This window comes from Achroia grisella, unplaced genomic scaffold (assembly GCF_030625045.1).
Source record: "Achroia grisella isolate CSIRO2021 unplaced genomic scaffold, CSIRO_AGI_Agris_v1 utg903, whole genome shotgun sequence".
Classification (NCBI taxonomy): domain Eukaryota; kingdom Metazoa; phylum Arthropoda; class Insecta; order Lepidoptera; family Pyralidae; genus Achroia; species Achroia grisella.
The window spans coordinates 2,485,972-2,498,644 of NW_026713061.1; the positions used below are offsets into that span (position 1 = coordinate 2,485,972).

Below are 12,673 nucleotides of genomic sequence, written 5' to 3' on the forward strand. Positions count from 1 at the left end.
CCCAATTGTACCTATACTGTCTTAATAATTAAAAGCTGTGTATATAGAATAATAATTTCATACAGACTATTTGCATTATCAGTTTAAAAATGACTCTAGACTAAGCATATGAATGCTTAAGCATTTTACATTAATCCACAATCAAAATAAATGCTAAATTGTAATAATTTTAATCAGATACTGTCCTTGTGTCTGCATTTTGTCTGCATTTTGACTGCATTTATGTTCGTATTATATACTGCATACCAATTTACTTTTCTACACAGTGTCCGAAGGACGTCTATTGAGTGATATCAAGATATCAACTCGGTATCTATAACATCTTCAGAGCGATTATTAAAACATACATTTCAACTGCAAATACAAACGTTGTTGTTTCCGATAATTTGCCAAAAATATACCGTGCGTTTGTTCGAGTAAATTATTTTAGGAACTACCATACTTATTGAAATTACTTCACAGATTTTTAAGCGATACTGCTGTCTAATGTTTTAATACAGACCTGATAAAATGTTCAATACAACAATTATTTCTGTACATTGTGCAAATTAACTTTTCCAATTTAAAAATGAAATGTATAGTCCGGACCTATTATTTATAAGTAAGTTTATCTTATTTTTAGGTGTCATTGAAAGTAAGAGGCAAAGTAAGGAAAGTATCTGTGTACTTTGAAGGGCAACAATAACTTCGTAACATATAAATATGATAATGTGTACAAATAGGTTCTACTATAAAATTATAGGGCAGAGTTAAAAACATAACTCTGCCCTATAATTTTATAGTAGAATCTCACTAAAAAAACTTCTAGAAGCTGAAATAGTAGAGACGGTATGTGCTATGGTGATTTTGTGTAGTCACCTTCTAGTAAAAATACGGCTAATCCGATTTCCTCAAATTTTTTTACTTGTCAAATATCAATTTATTGGTAAATGCGTTTAATTACCTTTTTTCCAGCATAGGGGACAAACAAGCTTGCGGCTCAACTGATGGTAAGTGATTATCGCCGCTAATGAGCACCCGCAACACTAGGGGAATTGCAAGTACGTTGCCGGCTTTTTAAGAACTAATAAGCTCTTTTCTTAAAGGTTACAAGCCTTCCGCGTTACCTACCTCTGTCTACCTATATCTGCCGCAAGCAGCTATACATAATTATTATTCGATTTGATGGATGGGAGATGGCACTGAAATTATTAACTATCAAGGCATTATATTACTAGCGTCCCATGTCGACGTGATGACTGTGATTCTGGTCGGAGTGGTGGTAGGTATATTTGGGCTGTCTGTATATTTGCGATTGTAGTTATAAAAAAAGGTGCGAGGGTGTGCGTGTAAGTACTGACCGATGTCTCTGGCGCGGGTACCAGCCGCGTGGGGGCCCGCCCAACCTCAGGAGGTCGGCGCCCGTGCACACGCCGCCCGCGCCCATCACCGAACCTCGGCCGTAGCCACCTAGTGTTACACTGCTTCCTGTTTCGGACAAATTAAAAATAAATAATTACTCTTGACGGCCATGGAGGTCAAGCGGTTTAGCACACCGCTTTACTATCCTTTACAATGGTCGCGGCTTCAATTTCTCGTAAGCTACAAACATTTGTATTCACAAGTATGATTGTTAAATCGGTTTGGATATTCTATGTATATTATGTATGTATTTAATAAAAGAAAATGTATCCAAGTAATAATATCAGTTGTCTGGTACCCATAATACAAACTCTGCTTAATTTGGGATAGATTATTATAGATGGCTTTGTGTTGTGCAAGCATATTACTTCTGGACAACTTACGTCATTGAACAATAATGATAACGGGATTACAGGATAACGGGCATTCCATCTCAATCCTCTGGAATGGTAACACAAGTGGGGTATCACCTCATCAAGTGGACCGTCAGCTTTTTAGCCATTCTAATTACATATAAAAATCTAGTCTCAAACAAAGTAAGGTTTGAAGTACAGGTACTAGACAATTGATACATACTTAAATATATCTTGTTTAAATACCTGTAGGCAAACAAGTTTTTCTATCAATCGATAATAGAAACATCTGAATACATTATTAGTACATACATAATATACATAGAAATCTATCTGGTATACTCAACCTCAACTTAGCTTAGGACTAGCAGACGCTGTGTGAATTTTCCAATATATTATATAGATAAAAAACAAACCATACCAAATTAAAATTTTGGTATATATGTGAATTCTTATATATTCGTATGTATTTACGTTTAGTCACATTTTAGTAACATACTGGTTATTTAGGTGCAAAAATTGTTTACATAGCTCGGACTTTTAGGCTGATCAGGCGTTATTTATAACTATATTGTCCAATAAAAAAATGTAGAATTCTTTAAAAACAAACCTGTTTACTATCATTATATACAAAGTTTATTATTTGAACCCAAAAGCCAGAACTGTTCATACTAAATATAACATGTGATCGCGATGTTTGTCTGAAGGTTATAACAGTTATTTTTAGTTTTCCATTAATACTTCTTGAGGATTTTTCTCAGTCTTATGAATACTTTTATTGGATTTCGGCTTGGTTTACCTACATTTTAGAATTAGCTACCTGTATGTAAGTGCACACTCCATTTTACTAGACATTGTTGAAAATGTCCAGTAAAGAGTAATATTTTATAGTCATCAATATTATGTAATTATAAAATTAATAGTAGGGATAGTGCTAATAAATATGACGTGCATGATCAGCCGAAACCTCATCTATCCGACATTAATAAATTATCCAGTTTTTTTTATCACGTTATGAATTAATACACAACAGCTTGGATAATGGAAATGATTTCATAGTAAGATAAATAGACTTGCCTATGGATTGCATAGAGTTCATGGTACTATTTCTGGGAGGTCCAGTAGAGTTTCTGGGTGGCGTACGGGGTACATCGCAGCCACGAGCGAATACTGGCGTCTCGGGCAGGCTCGCCGACGTCTGTAGGGGACCGCGCCCAGCCGCCGCCGCTTCTCGACTCTGTCGTTGCAATGTGCGCCTCCTGGCTCCACTCGCTCCTATATCTGAAAGTTGATGTTTTACACCGATTAAAAATAATTACGTCTAAACCTATACATATAATAAAATTGGAACTGATTGCTGCCTATATACGAAATATGTAATATAAGAACTATTGGGAGACTATATCGATGTAATTTTTTTGTTTTTAGAATTTTGTCTGTTTGTTGTGCGTTTGTGTGCGCAAATCTCAGAAATTTCTTAATCAATTTGTATGAGGTTTTCACTAAAATATTGCGGTATGCCTATAAGTATTATAATATAAGCCTGATAATAAATTATTATTATTATTATATGTTAGTGTTTTTGTTTTCGTTTAAATTTGCTGGGTATTATTTGACTTTAGTGCAACAGCCTCAACAAGAGGCACTAAAGTCATAAAATAAACCAAAATGAACAAAAAAATCTTAAACGAACTCTTTACAGAACAGTTAAGCTCTGAAATTGGTTATTCATTAAAACTATTTACTGCACTAGATTGGTAATGAGAATAGATTTAATTATCTACTGCAATACTTGTAGATTGGCAATACTACAATTCGGGCAAGACTTAAACATGAATTCGCATTTTCTTGAAGAGCCAATTTAATTTTATGTACGTATACAATGCAAAATTAAATAAGCTTTTTTGTTTCTTCACAGCTAGGCCGACAAATTACCGAGACTACTGATTTAATGTAAATTTCTTATTTCTCTTTCATTATTGTATTGCTCATTCTAAATAATCACTCGGAAACGGTAAATAAATCTGAATGAAATCAACTAAAAAGTAATTTGCTAATTGTATTACATGTAGTATAAAAGCCCTTTGTAGATTAGTTTTATCGATAAAATTCAATATTGATTATTAAATAAGTCAATATTGAATTTCATAAGATGTAACGAGAAAAATAATTAACCATTTTTATGAACGAAGCGTACCTGTTGGCAAAGTTCTTCTATCTGTTGAACCAGTTTTGAAGTTACTGCTTCTTCGGTTTTTATTATAGCTAGTCTCCATAGATCTCGTCTTCAGGCTATTTGTGGTATCGCGATGTGGCGGAATTGCGGGAGGTTCAGAAGGTCTATAAATAAATATTCTTTTTAGTTAAGCTGCATTTCACTTGGTCGCATATTTATTTGATTCCATAGAAGTAATTAAGTTAAGAAATTATAGTATTTGGTTAACAAACGTAACTATATTAACCCATTAAATCATAAAAAATATTTGAGATTAGTTTTGTGTCTTACAAATTAATCTATATAATATATGATATTTATTTCATCTTAACTATACCTAACTTTTGTAAAGTTACGTAACTTTACAAAAGTTAGGTATAGTTAAGATGAATAAAAATAAATATATAACATTAATTAAACAAGAGCAGCTTCGCTTACCTTCTTCTGCAATCCATGGTTGGTGTTGGCAATGTATCTGCTTTCTTAGCATGACGTTTTTCTGTGGGTTGCATTATTTCTGTGTATTCATCCTCCACTTCTTGTACTGGTGAGGGTGGAAGTGGGGGGAATTTGGGAGATTCTGGAGTCTGTGGCAAGGGCCCCATATCGTGACCCAAATTGGGTGAAGGCGGTAGTGGATGATGCCTGTACGAGTGTTCTACGATCTGAACATTCAAAGGGAAGTCACCACCACTTGATACTGCTGAATCCGACGATGACGGTTGCCTGATTAAACTAACTGGTACATCTTTTGCACTTGTCGATTTATGCATACTATTCGATCTTCTTCCTGAAGAGCGGTCACGCCGTTCTATTGACCTTTGATTCTGTATCTCATTATGACTTGACGATTTTTGTATGTCGTATTTTTTTTGTCTTTCTCTAGAACTATAACGGAAATTGTTTTCTAATATATCTTTAGATACATCATCACAGTATTCATCCTTATGTATATTCCAGTCTTTAGGTATATATGGAGTAAAATGTTTTTGGTCCCGACCCTGATTTAGTATAGCGCTAATATTGTTTTCAATCTTTCGGAGCGGCGATGTCTCGCCACTCGACTCAGGTTCTGCGCTTTCCTGGTCTTCCTCCTCTTCGACAGTGGTAATAAGTGCCTGGCGACTGGCACTATTGCTCTCTACTTCCGCACCCAAACTAGGCAATGAAACAACTCTTACCATATTAGGAGGCACTGTATTCAGTTCATTCACAGTTTCATTACATTCCACTTGAGACGTTTCTTCAACTTTACCTTCTTTAATCAACGACTGTATATTATCAAAAGTAGACGAGTACTTTTTGAAATCAGTGAATCTATTTTGTGGAGATAACTTACTTTGGATCACATTACTTTTTGTAGAATGCGAGTTTTTATCACTAGGTATTTTTCTACTTTTAGGACTATGACCAAAATAGTCCTGAACAATGTATCTATCTTGACTATTATTAAGATCTAAACTAAGTCTCGATTTGGGTGAAGTCATTTCTTTGCTCAATCTGGAATTTGGGGTGCAAAGATCTATACTATACCTAGAGTTAGGCGTGTTGAGTTCTCGACTTAACCGTGAATTTAAATCGATACTGTACCGAGACTGAGGTAGACTTAGATCTGAACTTGGTCTAGAATTATATGACCCTACAGACCCTGATCCACTGATTGATAAACTTGATCCATCTATTGATTTGTCTGTATCTAAACTTCTGTTTAAACTATGACTATGTAGTAAGTTGCTGGCATTGGATTGCTTACTTGTGTTTTTATTGAAATTTGGTAACTGTTTTCGATTTTTGCCCTTTCTTATAACGTATGTACCACATGCTAGATCCTGATGACGTCTGCTGTCTGCTTCAATATCTGAAGTAGGAGAAGCAAGAGGTTCACAATGTGTAAGGGGTGGAGGAGGTGGCCAGTAATCGTCTCCCCAATCGTCATCCAAACGTTGGGGTATGGAACTCGTACTAGAATGTGACTGATCACCGGACTTTCTTCTTCGTCTGCCAATTACCTGAAATAATTATCGTATTTATAAATACAGGTAGTGGAATTTACATGGTTTTCATAAAACTATACAATTAACTGTGAATTATAAATCCAAAATATTAATATATCAAAATATCTATTTCTAAATATAACTAAGGTAAGGTAACTTCTCAAACGATTTTGGACTTAGTAAAATCTGCGACGTATACATGTGTTATTATTGTTATATAGTATATATAGCCATACCTTAGTACTTCCTGGAGTTAATAGAGGATCATCACCATCGAGGGACACTTCCCAAGCTATGGAATTGCGTTTCGAAGGCGTCGTAACTGCAGGCGGCGGCGGCGGGAAAGATTCTTCCAGCGAATCGTCTGAAAAGTGCTCGTCGTCGTTGCTTCTACCAGAATTTCTCCTCCTGCTTCCCTCCATTACGTCCTCCGTAGAGCCTCTACACACTTCTCTATGCCTCTCCATAGAACCTGCGAGAGTACGAGGAGGTATTCTACCTTTGGGCGACAGCATCTCTCCGTCGGACCTACTGTCGCGTTTCATATTGTTTTTCTTCTCAGAGCCCTTAGTATTGGAAGGTGATAATTTCTGTATGCTGTATGTGGGCGAGTGTAATTGCTTATTATATTGTATATTTGGTCCTGGATATATTGTAACTGGATGTTCATTATACGGCTTATCATTAAATTCGCTCGAGAATCCCATAAAAGGTATAACTGGTGGATTTTCAATACTAGGTGATTTCTTTTGATTTGTTGGAGGTGCAGTGTGTCTTGGAGGTAACCAGGCGAGGGCACCTTCAGGCTGCGGCGGTCGCGAGCCGTGCTGCAATGAGGAGAACCGGTATGCTGATACCGGTGGTTGCTGGAGGTGGAAACCGTTTATATCACCATCCTTTTCCCAACCATACGGACGCTGATGTCTTGTTTTTGGCTGCAATTATAATAATATAAATACTATATACTGAAATCTATATATGGTATAGAAAAAAATTTTTTTACATGAATTAATAAACTATAATAACTGTAAATTATTACTGATTTAATTTTACATGTTACTAATTATATTGAATTGTCCTATACCAATTAATAATTTTCACCTTATTTTAATTCTGAACTTTGCAATTGAAGCAAGATGGTAATTATATTATATAATTCACTTTTGAAGGATATAGAGATTATATCCAAAACCTATCCAGGTGTATTGTATATTGGATTGAGTATATGTTATCATAATATTATTAGAAGATAACATTATATACAATTTGGAGTTATTTACGCCATAAAATCAGAAGCATAAAAAATGAACTTACAAAAGTTGTTTGTGTTGCTGTAGTGATCCCGTTTACACTAATGATTGAATCTAATTTTCCCTCGGGATCAGGCTCGACCAGCGGATTTCGTTTTGCAGAATTCGCCGGCGACACTCTGAAATGGATTGATTGCACACAACTTTAAAACAAAAGGTATAATATTGGAACAACTTAGGTAAGTGATATTGAATTTAGAATACAATAAGATTCTTAGAGCGTAAAGTACCTACATTGTTGTTAATATCTGAAATCTGTGAGAGACAGAAAGTTTTCTAAAGGAGCTCAACGTTTGAAAATGTTATTTACAATTTACTAGTAAATATAATGCGATAATCTAATTTATCCGAATCCGCTGTAATTGAAATCTAATTTTTAAACCCTTTCAAACGGGCCATGTTTAGTCATTAATTAGATCCATATTTTTTCTAGTCCATATTATTGTTTATTTAAGATTACTTGTGATTTTAATATTAGTTAATAAATGGAAAATTTTAATTAACCCTTGTTATTTTTTGTGAATATAGAGTTTGTACAAAATTATCCCAGAAGTAGCTTTACCTCGTCTGGCTGAGCCCTGTCAATTAGGTTTACGTTCATAATCTAAGAACAGGAATAATATTCTTTTCATTGTTTTAGTATTAAATTACCTATTGTTTAGATATTCTTTGTATTGATTTTGTTAAGAATATAGCCCACCTACATGTCTACGTAGACTACGTAGGAGGCGCCTAAACTAGCACTTAGCTTGAGATCTTGTCCTAGAGACACTTCTTATCTTCTAAATACAATTATTTTCTATTTTAACCATTTTTATTATAAAAGTATAATAACAAATTAAATTGTACTTTGTATTGTATTTATTAATAGTGTTAAAACTTAGAGTTAATATACACAATAAATAAGATATTGCAATTTTTCCAGAACTTGGATTTTATATTTAACATTTAATGTTCGGCACATTCTAGTAATACAAAATGCGTATGTATATAGATTGCTATGGCGGGATCTTTAAACTTTCTTCATTTTCATTCAACGTGTACTTACTTTGGAAGTAGTGTAGATATGATTCTTTGTGCCTCTTCTGGTGGTGGCGGTGAGTGCGGCGATGGCGGATCAGGCGGCGAAGGCTCTTCGTGTTCCTCGGTCGGATGGAAACCAAGCGCAAACTTCGCCCTGGAAACATTTGTTATGTTTTCTTAACTATTGTGTATTGTTTAATATAAGTTTGAGTGTCTGACCCATATTTCGCAACTACGGCACAGAGTAATCAGTATCTATTTAATTTCGGTTATCGGTTGCTATTCGGCCGAAGGGTATACTGACCTATGTTGGCCACCTTAAATTTTGCGGAGTTATTCATTTTCCAATGTCTAGAGATAGATTTTATATAAATTCGTCTGTGTGGGTACCTCTGTCTCATGGGTACCTCTGTCTCATCGATTTCAGCGACTAAGCAGCATGTTTCGTAAATAATGTTTTGTATGACGTATGAGATACGCCAGTGTAGATATATAGATAGCCAAATAGAGAATAGAGGCCAGACACCTTAGTCCTCAGAAAAAATAAGCATAGCTGTATAACGGGCGTCACGTTACAATGTGAAGTCTGTGGTGCTATCAGGTAGGCCATTAGTTTGTTTGTATAATAAAATCTATCAACAAATAAACTGTGCTTTGCCTACTCCGCAGTTACTCTTATAACTAAATTGTAAATATCTATAAATGGCCGGTTACAGAACAAATTAATGAAACATTACCATTAAAACTTTACTATCTAAATTCTAAATGGTTTAGAACAAAGTTGTTCTCGTATATATCTGTATACGCTTTAATCTCTACTCGTAATGGCTATTTCGAATAGTTCATACGAAAATTTAGTAAATACTTTCTATATATGTTTACCAGTGTATAATATAATTAAAATAAATAAATAAATATTAATTGATATCAACCACTATGCATTTTTTAGATAATAGGTAGGCTGTGTATGTTCTCATTATATAAATCACGTTATTCATTAGTTTAGTTGTAAAAATGTATAAAAATATACAGACCGACATACTTTTGCATTTATAATAGTAATAATAGAGGAACTTACCGTCTGCCGTTCATGCTCATGTATCCATCGTCCTCGGAGGTATGTCCTGCAAGAGGTGAGTCGTCGTCGGTGGCAGGCGTGGCGGGGGTGGCAGGTGTAGCGGGTGTGGGCGGCGCGCGCGCCTCCAGCGACCTGGGTTCCCCCTCGTCGTACTCACTCAGTACTTGGTCCAGTAGCTCCAATGATCGCTGCACATCATCGCACCCTCTGGAATAGAATATTTAATTTTTTACAATATGAATAGATAATTTTTGGTTTCAATATAAAATTAAACTCCTTCGTATAAAAGAAAAATATTAACCCGTAATATATACACAAATATAATAGTTATATTTTCTTTAATGGGTAACAATGAGATAGACCACCTCTTATTCTCCACTGCAGCCCAGTGTCTGAACCCGCGTGCGCTGATGACATACAGAAATGATATGATAATACGAGTATACGTTAGTTAGCCAATCGTAGCGAATTCGCCTATCAAGGGACATTGCTAGCAATATGGCTACTATACCCTATTATTTATAATCCCCTACGCCCAACAGTTACATTGAGAGTGATACCTGTAGTCGATGAAATGATCTAATAAATTGTCATAGAGATAACAAAAAAAGTTCTATTTTAATTATGACTTACTTGCATATTTTTGTTTAGTTTTATGGTCATTAGCCATAAAAATAAAAAAAAATATGCAAGTAAGTTAAGATGAATTGGCTAAGCGAACCCAATTTGCAACCCTGCAATTTCCGCGGCAGTTTTCTAGTTGGGTTGTCATACTAAATAAGTCGGTAACAAGTAGCGGCTAGCGAGGCGAGGTCGCGCCAGTCAATTCTCCGAGATAATGGTAAATTGAACTCATTTCCTTCACGAGCACCACTTGGCCCGTCTTGAGAACACTTCCTTTAACTGCACCATTAGAACCGAATTAGAGAATAACGGTATAGTTACATCATTCACAAGTCATATACCATTATTGGGTGACCCTATCTTACTGTACTTTCTAGTTACACAATGACGTGTTACTAATAAAAGGTAACAGATATTTTCTGTCCATTGTATAGGTTTTATTTTTGTTTCCAAAGGGCATTCAAATAACATTGTCCTGTGCTCTGACATTCACGAGTAGGCGTAACTATTCTATCTAGGCATCAGAGATAAAGGTCACAACAACGTCTGAAAAACATTTTTTTTATATCACATAATATTACCTACGTTTTGAGCAAAATGGATTATCATTGACGTTATTTAGATACTTATTAGCGAACACATGGATACACACAATATATTTACACTTAATCGATAATGCTGACGATATAAAGAAAAATAATGTTATTTTTTTATTTTATGTAGGTAACTATGAAAGTATTATCAAAACCATGAAATTATATTTCTTTTATTGTAGCTAGATATTATCTCCTATATAAAATATGTATTTTTTTATATATTGTTTTGTTATATCACTTCTGTCACTGCATTCTGCTGTATTAAACGTCTATAAAGATCTCTATTTCTTATTATTATTACCTTAACTATTATACGATATTCAAATGCAACCTTATACACAAAATGCTCAAAACAAGGCATGTAAGAAGGAAAGACTGTTTCTAAGGGAATTCATTATGTTTAAAAGCAGCATGTCCTCAGTGCTGAAAGTGGTTCTAGAGAGAAGCACAAAGCAACCCTTTTGAAAGGAGAGGTGCTCTTGCATCTCTCGATAAGCCCTCCCTAAGTACTGCAGCGGGGTTGCTGGTCTCTATATTTGTTCAATACACTACATTAAAACTTGTGCCATTTGTCAGACACAGTATAAATATTATTTTAGAAAGGCATTAAACTGAAAATCGCCTTAAGTTTTCGGGTTTAGAATTAGACAGGATTAAACGTCACACACAAACTTAAGAGTTAAATACGTACATGTATATCTGTTACACATATATTTTATTATTATTGCTATTTCATATGCTTTTAAAATTACCTCGTAATAAAGTTGTGTGTGTATACAAAGTGAAATTAAAGTAATTTAATGTAATGAATACATTAGGAATTTAGGACACATTTTCTGTTTAATTATTTGTTGTGTTCATTTGCATTAATTATATTAAGAAGTACCTATACTAATAATAATGATACAGAGACATTATTAATAACATTTCAATAAAAATCATAAAATGAATATGCATTTATTTATTTATCTTTATACAGTATAAACTAAAGTGGCTTTCGCTGTCTGTTCGACTAGAACTTAAACTACGCAACGGCTTTTAATGCAGTTTTTAGCAGTAGATGGAGTGATTCAAGAGTAAGGTTTATATGTATAATGCATGTATGCACACCCGTATGAAACCGGGGCAGGTAACTAGTTAGGTAAGAGCAATTTAACGTATAACGTTACTAAATTCAGTAAGATATAGTTAGTTCGAATAAGCATGTAATACAATCATGAGGAAACTCAATATTCCGAGCGGTGTCCGCTATCTCCAGTGGACTGGCTTGTCTCCTCAGGCTATCTCCGGCCTCGATCAAGTGGTTCATTAGTGCTCACCTCGGTAATGATCTCTGCTATATATTCAAGTGTCAGTAAACAGGCAAGGACTGGCATTCGACAGGGGGATGTTTTCTTTTTATCTGATGTTAGAAGTTGTGGAATTCAAATGTCATCTTGTATTAATTAGAGTAATTTGTAGAAATATATTTTTAGGTATTATTATAAATATAAAATAAAATGTACAACATTATTATTTTTATTATTATTATTATAAAATAAACATATTATATATTATAAACATTAAACTTTACATATCATAAGCGTATAGGAAATCATGTAGTATTATTAAAAAGTTTTAATTTTATAATCCAAATGAGAATTGAAATATGCATCTACGACATAAAACAGATAAATACCAGTTTTCTTTTTGAAGGAAAAAGTAATTTAAATGTTTCTGTGAAAGGCTAATTATATACAAATGTTCAGAAACCCAGTAGAATTTTACTTACCAGTTAAATAATGCACACCAAATTTATCGATGAAAAATAAAGAAATAGTCGAATTATAAAAAATCTGAGGTTATTTTATTCAAAATATTTAGGTAATATAAGACATTATGTGTTGGTGGTGTCTATGTATATCTAGACGACGATTACTACTTTCCATCAGTTAGACTAAATTATTTGTGATTCCAATTACATAAAAAAAAACTATGCCATCAAAATAGGTGTTGCCAGCTCAACTGACATGACAAGAAAACTAGACAAATTGTTATAAAATGTGAGGCGGTTAGGGTTTTACGGTATCGCTGCCTCGT

General features: G+C 34.2%; 1 protein-coding gene across 2 annotated transcripts in view; it reads right to left on the reverse strand.

Annotated features, from left to right (window-relative positions):
* LOC131853624 (uncharacterized) overlaps positions 1-12,673 on the reverse strand; it is a 148,839-nt gene that overhangs the window by 41,475 nt on the left and 94,691 nt on the right. For both annotated transcript variants that reach the window (XM_059204592.1, XM_059204591.1), the window contains 8 exons: positions 9,375-9,581; positions 8,322-8,450; positions 7,278-7,392; positions 6,200-6,898; positions 4,408-5,978; positions 3,952-4,094; positions 2,832-3,035; positions 1,341-1,467 (listed from right to left, as the gene is read on the reverse strand). In XM_059204592.1, coding sequence (XP_059060575.1) covers positions 1,341-1,467; positions 2,832-3,035; positions 3,952-4,094; positions 4,408-5,978; positions 6,200-6,898; positions 7,278-7,392; positions 8,322-8,450; positions 9,375-9,581 — 3,195 coding nt within the window. The remainder of the gene's footprint in view (positions 1-1,340; positions 1,468-2,831; positions 3,036-3,951; positions 4,095-4,407; positions 5,979-6,199; positions 6,899-7,277; positions 7,393-8,321; positions 8,451-9,374; positions 9,582-12,673) is intronic.